We start from the raw sequence: 10,401 nt of genomic DNA on the forward strand, positions 1-10,401 counted from the left end.
CGGGCCTGTGGGGAATAGTTTGCCCATCACTGGACTGCTCTTCTGCCTTGCAACCAAAACTTTGTAACTATTCTAAGACAGAAGATAAGGGTTTAAAAAAACTGATTGGACAAATCAAGTGTATATTGAAAGTGGAGATAAAGGAAGGGAAGAGTTACAAATTACTTTAAAATTTGTAAGAGGAAATAAAGGAAGAGGGAAGAGTTACAAATTACTTTAAAATGAAAAAGGGAGAGGGAAGAGTTACAAATTACTTTAAAGTTTCAAGCATGGGAAATAGGAAAATGATATGCTAGATGCTGGGAAATCAGAAAGAAGATTATAATAATTTTTATAATAATAATAATATTATTATTATTGGTTTTGGCACTGACAATATTGGTGACAATGGCACTGGTTTTAGACATGTTGAGTTTGACCTTTCTGAAAGACAAAGATGTCCAGCAGCAGGTACCTGGAACCATGGCTATGAAGTCTCGGAGACAGGTTGGATGGGGACATGTGGAGAGATTGTGATTTCCCCAGAGAGGACATAGGACCATGGAAGCAGACCATCTTTCTGTTTTCTCCCTTCAACATCTCTCTCTTCCATTTCCCCCTCTCAAAGGTCTTCGTCCATTATTAACCTTCTATCAAGTAAGAAGACTGACTCTATTGCCATCCCTGGCCAGACACCATGTGGGGTTGCTGGGACTTTAAAAATCCAAGAAGGCAGTGTTAGAATCTTGGAGGACCTTTAGAAAGCATGGCACAATCTATTTCCTTAGCAACCACTTGGAGAGAGAGGAGTCAGGAAGCCAGGAAAATGGCAGTTGGTTCTGGAGATATGAAAACAGAACCATGAATGTCTCTCTCACATTTTCCAAGGGGAAGACTTAGAAGGAGAAGGGCTGCACCATGGCAGATTCTTTGTCTTATAGGGATCCGATATCTTCCACCGTAGGGAGGAGGATGATTTTCACAGGTAAATGTGAGAGCTTCGGCTCAGACTCTTCCCCAGAAACCCTGCCTTCCTCTCTTCTCACATGCATGCCCTTGCACACATATGTATTTAAAATGGTGATATTCTTGTCCTATATTTTACCCAACTGTACATGGAGTTTGCATACTTGTAGGATGTTGCTATGAACAGAGGATTAACAATGTACATATCACAGATCAGACAGTCAGGCGACTATCATTCCTTAAGCCCTACCCTGACCGGGTTACTGTGCTAATCCCTGGGGATACAGAGAAAGGTAAAAGACAGTCCCTGCTCTCAAGGAGCTTACATACAATCACATACTTCAGAAAATCCATGTTATTCTCCGCAGACTTCAATCTTTCGCTCTGGGTCTGATAGCACTAGTCAAACACCCCGGAGCCCTTGCTTTTTTGCTCATTAGTCATTCTCACTGAATACAACTAATTCCCATTCATCCATCAAATATACAGGCAAGACAACTTTAAGAAATTTTACCTAATTTCTTATCATAACTCCAGAGCTTAAAGGACTTTAGAAATGATCTAATTTAAGGGTTCTTAGTGGATTTCAGGCAGTCCATGAACTCAAAAGGAGAAAAATCACATCTTTACTTCAATATAATTGGTTTCATTTCTAATCCTATGTAGATTTTTTGAGGGATATAAAAATCATTCCATAAGCTATAGCAGAGGGGTCTAATGACTCTACCCAAAAGGTCCGAGGCAGAAAAATGGTTCATGATCCATGATCTAATCCAGTGATTCCCAAAGTGGGCGCTGCAGCGATCCAGGAGGGCGGTGATGGCCACAGGTGCATTTATCTTTCCTATTAATTGCTATTAAAATTTAAAAAATAATAATTTCCAGGGGGATAAGTAATATTTTTTTCTGAAAAGGGGGCAGTAGGCCAAAAAAGTTTGGGAACCACTGCTCTAATCCAATTCATCATTTTACAAATTAGGAAATTGAGACCCATTAATATTAAGTGACTTATCCAAGGTCATACTACATGTAATCTGCCTCAGAGATGAGATAAAGACTCCTGTCTACTCCAGAAGCTGGGCTTTTCACTATACTATTCCCTGGTTACTGATTTGCTTCCTCTTAGTATTTGTTCAATCCTAGTTTAAATTGTTTATTTGTGTACATATAAAGAGTTCCTTGAGAAAAACTTGAAGAGACGCCACAAAGGATCACAATGCCCCTACAACCAGGCAGAAATTTGGTTGTTTTTTCTTTCCTCTTAAACTTTTCCTTTCTGTTTTAGTAATAACTCTAAAACGGAATGGCAAAGGCTAGGCAAACAGGGTTAAGAGACTTGGCCAGGCTCACACAGTTCAGAAGTATCTGAGGTCAGCTTTGAATTCAAGACATCCTGACTTCAAACCTAGTGTTCTATTCATTGTGCCACTTGGCTGCCCAGACAAAAGTTTACAGAAGAAAGATTGTGGAGTTTATTGCTAAACAAAGTACGAAAGTAAACAGGATTGTGGGGAGTATGTTTCAAATTCAAAAGAATGAACTGTTCAAGCACCTTCAAGCATCTTAAAATGAACCCATTACAAATAATTTTCATGCTAATTACAAATATTTTTAAAATTCCTAATTTATTGGCTACTGGTTAAACTTTGTTAGGGACTGTTCAGGGAGGCAGTGGATAAGAGTGCTGGGTCTGGAATCAGGGAGACCTCGAACAGTTCCTAGCTGTGTGACCCTGGGCAAGTCACTTAACCTTGCTTGCTTTAGTTTCTTCATTTATAAAATGATGTTCAAAAGGAAATGGCAAACTGCTCTAGTTTCTTTACCAAGAAAACCCCAAATAGGGTCTTAAAGAGACAGACACAATTGAAAATGATTGAATAATAACAAACTTTATTAACCCTGTTCCAAAGGTCATCTTGCTTTAAGGTAATAAAATTATATATACATATATAATGATATATCCATAATCCATTTCTTCTCTAATTCAGAATGGCCTTCTGATTAGCCCATATGAATGAAATTTTACTGTAGGTGAATCTTGGAGAAAATGTCCTCATTTTACAAATGATTTGAGTGAAAGCTAGAGAAGTAACTAGCCCAGAGTCACACAGACTTGATTAGAGCTTTCCATAACTTATTTTCTGACTTTAAGAAGTCTTTTCTTCTTTTTTTTTGGCAAAGATCTCCCTTTCTATCTATTTGTCTCGCTGTTTGTTTACTGCCCACATCTATATTTAATAATAGAGCGAGAGCTCCTGAGGAAGGACATTCTCATCAGAGGACGGTCACCTTCTGGGCAGTTTATAGTCTTAGGGAATTGCCTGAGAGAACTGAATGGCTCATTGACTTGCTCAGGGTCACAAAGCTAGGAACTGATCGAGTGTGTGCCAAAGGTGGGTCCTGAACCAGATTTTTATGATTTTGAGGCCGATTCTCGATCACCAAGCCGAACTGTCTCCTACGGAAATTCTACTGTGTCCAAAAGGAAGACGGGTGAATAAAACAAAAGGTTAGATTGTTGGCCTGACAAAGAGGAGGCTCTTGTTCCAAGATCTGTGAGCAACAATATTGTAGAATTCCAGATTGGAAAAGGCTCATCAAAATACAGAAATCCTGTTAGAAAAAGATTAGGAATGGCAAGAACCTGCCATAAGCCATTCTGATGTATGAAACTGTAAGTGGTAGGAAAGTACAGAAATGTATGTGCAATTTGGAAAAGAATTGCTCCATTAGGCTGACTTGTGAATCCATTAGTTTGCCTCTGATTTTGCCCCGTGAAGCTGCCACACTAACAGTACTGTCTAAAATTCAATTACTTTAAACATGGAAAATGACTTCACACTGAGCTGTCAGTAGGTTTCCTTTATGGAATAAGGAATTTTTAAAGCTATTGTTAAATCTGCCTAGGCAGTTAAAAGGAAGTCGGGTGGAGTGAATTAAAAAAGAGCTGGACTGGGAGTCATAAGGACTTGGGTTCAAGTTCACTCTCTGAAACCGGTGGCTCAAGTTGTTCAACTATTATTTATGAAGTTTCTACTATAAGCAAAGCATTCTGCTTGGCACTGAGACAACCAAGAAAAATAACAATAACAATCCTTGTTCTCAAGGAGTTCACAGTCTGGTTTTGTTTCTAAGTGTCCAGACAATTCTCTTAGACTATTGGTCTCCAAAGTGAGGTCTGCGAGGGGACACTTTGGGGACAATGGCAATAGCCTCACCACAGACCGTGGTCTTACCCAGAAGGGATATGTGATCAATCAAATCAATCAAAAGTCAGAAAGACAGGCCACTTGCTAAAATAGCCAGTCATTGGGCTTGTCTCCAATACTACCGCACTCACGCTTATTCCCCTAAATTCTTGCATGCAGCCTCTTTCTTAAAATGTGAGAGCTCCCTACCTGGGCTGTGTACAGTCTGGGTCCATCAGGGCAGTCAGAAGTTGAATTGACCTTTATTTTTTATTTATTTTTATTTTTACTTTTTAAAAATAAAAACCCTTACCTTCCTTCTTGGAGTCAGTATTGGCTCCAAGGCAGAAGAGTGGTAAGGATGGGCAATGGAGGTTAAGTGACTTGCCCAGGGTCACAGAGCTGAGAATTGTGTGAAGCCAGATTTGAACCCAGGACCTCCTGTCTCTAGGCCTGGCTCTCAATCCACTGAGCTACCCAGCTGCCCCATGAATTGATCTTTAAACACTGTAGCTGGGCAGCCACTCCTGGGAAAGTTGTGCCCCAGCTCCTTCCTGACCACCTTTTGGCTGCAACAGTATCTTCAAAGGTAAGCTGTAAAGTTGGGAGCAGAAGCCAGAGAGTAAGAGCATCCCTTTCCCTCTTTGGTTTTGCTTTGGGAAGGAAATCAATAAATCACACAGGATTAAACAGGCATTGATTCTTGTCATCCGAATGCCTGGTGCCCATGACATTATCTACACATCCTTCTTAGAAAGTTCCCTTTTTCTCTCATATGTACATATGTGTATACATACACACATGTTGCTCTTGAGCCACAGCCTATGTGTAGGCAGAGAATGGGTCATTTTTCAGCTTTGTTGATAAGTCCTTTATGAACAGGAACTAAATTGAATTTATAGACTATGCCAGAGATTAAATTTTTTAAAAGTGTAAAGCAGACAATTATCAACATATAGTAGCAGTGTTTTATTGATTTACATGTTAATTTTTATTATATATACACATATAAAAATACGCTTACTGTTCATTTTCCTACATCTAGAATACCTGTTAAAATCATACCTTGTAAAATCATGCAGAAAGAGAGAGATCCATTATGCCCTCCTTTTTTATTTTACAGATGAGGAAACTGAGTCTGAGAGGCTAAGTATATTACAAAAATATATTTTCCCATTTTCTGCCTAGCCTATTTTTTAGAATCAAAAGAGTCATCAAATCTTGTTATATCTTTCAAGGAATCTTGAATAATTTTATTATCTAGGTAGAAGGCACCATGCTCAAAGAGAATCTTTAAGGCAGTATTTTGCCTTACCAAATTACATGTCTTTTTATAATAATAATTTTTTTAGAGCAAAATGGAATCTTGCATTCTCCACATTTTTGATCAGTTATGTGATGACATGTTGTCTGCAGCAAAATGTTGCTTTATAAAAATTTCCCTGTTTCTTACAATCACTTCTTCACAAAGGATGCTCTCAATGTGTGTATACGTGAATTCTGATAAAAAATATTTATGACAATGGAAAAGCAGGTATATAAATTAAAAGTTGATTCTCTCTAGCTTTTTAAGAAATTAAAGAAGTTTGAAATTCTTTTCAACACCTTTGGTAACTATTCTTAATTCAGCTATAATAAAAATTAGTCCCTCTGCACTTTCACAATTTCCCCCTTTCCAGCATGAATTCTCTCCTTGCTCACTTTGTCCAGTGTCCATTAAGTTATGGGCTCTTCCAGTGTAAGAACTGTTTTTTTTTTTGTTTTGTTTTTTTTTGCCTCTCTTTTTCATCATTATTGCTTAGCACCATGTCTGGCACACAGTAGGTATTTGATAAATGCATATTGACTGAATTCAGCTGTTTTTCAATTCTTTGTTCTCTTATGTGCCATTTCTATTTTGTTATATAAGCACATTTGAGACTATAATGTTGGATTCTAAGTATGTTAGCTCTTCAATCCTTTTTGGTAAAAAAATATTTGTGATAAAAGTCTTTGCAGATCATTTCCATTCTGTTCCACTTGTTGCCCTTCCATTTTCATCCTTCAAATGGTCTTGGAATGACTGCTTGGTTGGATCTCTCACCACGTTTTTTTCAGCCTTGTTTTACAGCTTCGATTGTTTCTGCTCTCTGTCCCGCTCCGTCTCTATCTGTCTGTCCATGTTATTATTTTTCATCATCCTTCTCCAAGATTCTATGAATGAGTTCTTATTTTTTCTTATTTATTTATCTACCTATCCATCCAGTTATTTATTTATTTATTCATTCATTCATCAATTTATTTATTTATCTGCACAGCCACTCATTTATTTATTTATTTGTCTGCTTGCTCCATCCATCCATCCATTTACTTATTTATTTATTCATTCATTCATTCATTCATTCATTCATTCATTTATTTATTTATTTATTTGGTTGTTTGTTTGTTTGTTTGTTTATTTGTTTATTTTTAAAAAACCCTTCCATCTCGGAGTCAATACTGTGTATTGGCTCCAAGGCAGAAGAGTGGTAAGGTCTAGGCAAGGCGGGTCAAGTGACTTGCCCAGGATCACACAGCTGAGAAGTGTCTGAGGCCAGATTTGAACCTAGGACCTCCTGTCCCTAGGCCTGGCTCTCAATCCTCTGAGCTACCCAGCTGCCCCCGAGTTCTTATTTTTTCATTCTAAACTTGTGTTGTTTTTTTTGTTACCATGTCTTTCTGCTTCATAAGGAATCCAAGTACTTGCTGAGTCGAGTTTTTTAAGGTTCTTTTGGTCCTCTTATTATAACAATTGATCTACATCAATTAAAATTCCATGTGAAATTAGTATGTGCCTGTTCTTTCATCCATATCCCATTTTTCATAATCAATAATTAATTTAAATAGTTCAGGATGGAGGTGTTTTAATTGAATGCCTGATCTTTTTCTCATTTTATGCTTTCTTCCAGCTTTGTACTAATTTTGATCTTATCTATAACAAGCTAATGGTCTGACTATGTAATTCAGCTGAATCAGGAATGACTCCTGCATTAGTAATGAGCTGTTTCCTGTCTGTTAACATATAATCAATTTGGGGTTTTATGATGCTCTCATGTACTAGCCATGTCTTGCACCTTCTATTTCTTTTCTTAAAAAGCAAGTATTGCTATATAGATGGGAGGCTTTTGTATAGTCTACAGTTTTTTGGTTCTTCTTATTCCTTCTTTATTTATATTTTTCAATACCTTTCTCACCATATTCACCATGGCCATGCTTATATTGAAGTCATTGAATATCAGACAATATGTTGATTTCCTTTGGAAAGTCTTATTGAATTTTTCATTGAGTTTCTGATAGCATCTCTTGCATTAGAAGCTACAATTATTTTCATTATAGTCCTTTGTGAACATTTAGCATGAGCGCTACCATGTGAGATAACCAAATGTTCCATGAAATAGTGTGTTTTATTGCTGTTTCATGTAGGATATGACTCAATTCCTTTTTTTGCCCCTCCAAGAAAAAAAAGTGAGCCGTTCTTTCCTTATTCTCATTTCATAATTGCAAAAATGTCAAAACTGACATGCTTTCAGTTCTTCCATTAGCCTTTTCATTTGATGGCTATTGGGGGACAGAGATCTCACATTTAGAGTTCTAATAGCTGTTAAAGTTTACTGTCTAAGAACTCTGAATTTTTATGCCCTCTGTCTCTTCACAGTCTTCCCCTGCCCATTCCCCAACTCTATCACTATCACTGAAGAAAAAGAAAAGGATTGTAGATCCATTTCATATTTTTTGTGTGTGTGTTTCATGAATAGCTGTGGCCAAAGCATTTATCACCAAGTGGTGATGAGAATCTCTATCCTTAGTGGGGCTGGTCCATGAAGAAACCTTAATCTGTTGACTAGGGCAATAAGTCACAGTCTTTCCAGCTTGAGAGGATCTACCATAACCCAATTCCACTGGAATAGCCTTCGAAAACCCCACTCCCCTTCAAACCAAGAAGAGACTTAGAAGGAGGACTTTGTAGACTAGTTTCCTAACAACACATTGAAAAGAGGTCAACTGATTCTAAAAAAAATATATCTATTACTTATTTCTAAAATGCTTACTTTCTCAGAATAGATAATAAATATTTCCAAAGTATACAAACAATAAGGGGCATGCAATTGGAGTAATATGACTTGCCCAGTCACATAGCTAGGAAATGTTTGAGGCCAAATTTGAACTCAAGACCTCTTGTCTGTAGGTCTGGTTCTCTATCCACTGAGCTACCTAGCTGCCCCTTTCTTTACCAACTGATTTTTAACAGGAAATAATAAACCCTCAAACTAGAATATCTTGGCTTCTAGCTCTTTTTAAAATTTATTTATTTATTTATTTAGAATATTTTCCCATGGTTACATGATTCACAATTTTTCCCACCTTCTCTTCCTTCTTTTTAGCTCTTATATAACAGATCTAACAAAGGCACTTTCAAGATTCAATAATTCATTTTTTAAAATAGTAATATATTTATTTAAAGATAAATGGATTCTGGCAGAGAACATAAAAAAAGATACCGATCCATCAATTAACAATCCTCACAAAAGTTTATACAGTCTCAAGGTTTGTGTACAGGCCTCCAAATGAGGCTGCTCCTCCATATTTTTTCCTCCTTTGATTGCCTTGCATTGCTGTGTAGATTCACTTGCTGTAGTTTTACTCAGTGTCCATCAGATGCTCATCTTTGATTCATCCCAGGTCCCTTTCTTGATCTGGATCAGCTCTGTAGTCCTTCTTCTTTCCCTTTCTCTTGCTGAAGTTCTTTTCAAACTCCAGAATATGGCACATTCCCTTTCCCAGAACTTTGCTCTCTTTTTTTTGATGTTTTACTTTATTTTAAACATATTTACCAATTATATTTAATAGATTTCCACACAAATTTTCTGAAGTTATATATGATCCAAATTGTCTTCTTTCCTCCTTCTCTTTCCTCCCCCTTCCTGGAGCTGTTAAGTAATTCAATCTGGGTTACATATATATTATCATGCAAAACATATTTCCATTATTGTTCATTTTTGTCAGCGAATAATAAAACACCCTCCCAACCCAAATAAACAAGTGAAAAATCACATACTTTCATCAGCATTCTGACTCGCAACAGTTCTTTCCCTAGAGGTAGAGAGGAGCATTCTTTGTCATAAATCCCTCGGAATTGTCCTGGATCATTGTATTGCTGAAAAAAGTTATGTCTATCACCATGATCACCCCACAATATTGCTGTTAATATTTACAAGGTTCTCCTGATTCTGCTTATTTCACCCTGTTTCAGTTCATGTAGTTCTTTCCAAAATCATCTTGTTCATCATTTCTTAGAGCATGAAATAAGGAATTTGCTTTTTTAGCTCATCTGTTGAGCCCTAAGGCTGGCATCCCCAAGGATACTGCTGGAACCCCCAGGCAGAGATCCCTGGGAGCAGCCATGTCTGAGGCAGCCAGGCTTTGGAGATCCCCACCAGCCAATCAGTTCATTTCAATAAGCCTTTATGGTGTGTTACCTGTGTGCAAAGCACCATGCTAACTGTTAAAGGAAATATGAAGATAAATTCATCATCCTATGCCCAAAGACTCATAATCTAATAGGAGAAATATGTATATAAAAAACTATCATACAAATTAAAACATGGTTACCTCATAGAAGCAGACATGTAGGAGATGAGGCTAAAAGTTAGGTTGGAACCAAATCATGAAAGGCATCAATGCCAAGTTAGGCTAGAAGTTTGGACTCTATTTGTGAGGAGCCATTGGAGGGTTTTGAACAATAACATCATGAGATCAAGGCATTATTAGGAAGCTACACCTGATCTAGTTGTATTGGTTGGATTGGATGAAAGGAGACATTATGTTAGAAGACAATGTAGTAATTATATAATAAGTAAAAAGGCAAGAAATAATGGCCTGATCATTCCCTGAGGAGATGAGAAATATCACTGAGGTCCTGATCCTCACTACAACAATAGGTTGATTTTTCTGGAGCTAGAAGGAACCTTAGAGGTCACTGAGTCTGACTTCCATTTTATAGATGAGGAAACTGGGACCTCTTGGAAGCTCATCTGAAGCTGGGAGTAGAAGAAATAGAGGAGTAAAAGACAACCTTAGGGTTCTGGCCTGCTTGACTGGGAAAATCATGGTGCTATTCGCAGAAAAAGGGAAGTTTAGGAAGAACAGGAACAGGGTGGGGGGCGGGAGAAAGGTGACCACTTGACCAAATAAAGGAGTTGGCAGAATCGCTTTTAATATATACCTCAATTTTTATACATGAACTTAAGGT

At 37.4% G+C, this 10,401-nt stretch overlaps 1 protein-coding gene across 1 annotated transcript in view; it reads left to right on the top strand.

The window, feature by feature from the left end:
- The first annotated feature begins 897 nt into the window (after positions 1 to 897).
- C6H4orf45 (chromosome 6 C4orf45 homolog) overlaps positions 898 to 10,401 on the top strand; it is a 171,777-nt gene continuing 162,273 nt past the window's right edge. Inside the window, exon 1 of the mRNA XM_044681688.1 lies at positions 898 to 964. Coding sequence (XP_044537623.1) covers positions 898 to 964 — 67 coding nt within the window. The remainder of the gene's footprint in view (positions 965 to 10,401) is intronic.

This window comes from Gracilinanus agilis, chromosome 6 (genome assembly GCF_016433145.1).
Source record: "Gracilinanus agilis isolate LMUSP501 chromosome 6, AgileGrace, whole genome shotgun sequence".
NCBI classification, from domain to species: Eukaryota; Metazoa; Chordata; class Mammalia; order Didelphimorphia; family Didelphidae; genus Gracilinanus; species Gracilinanus agilis.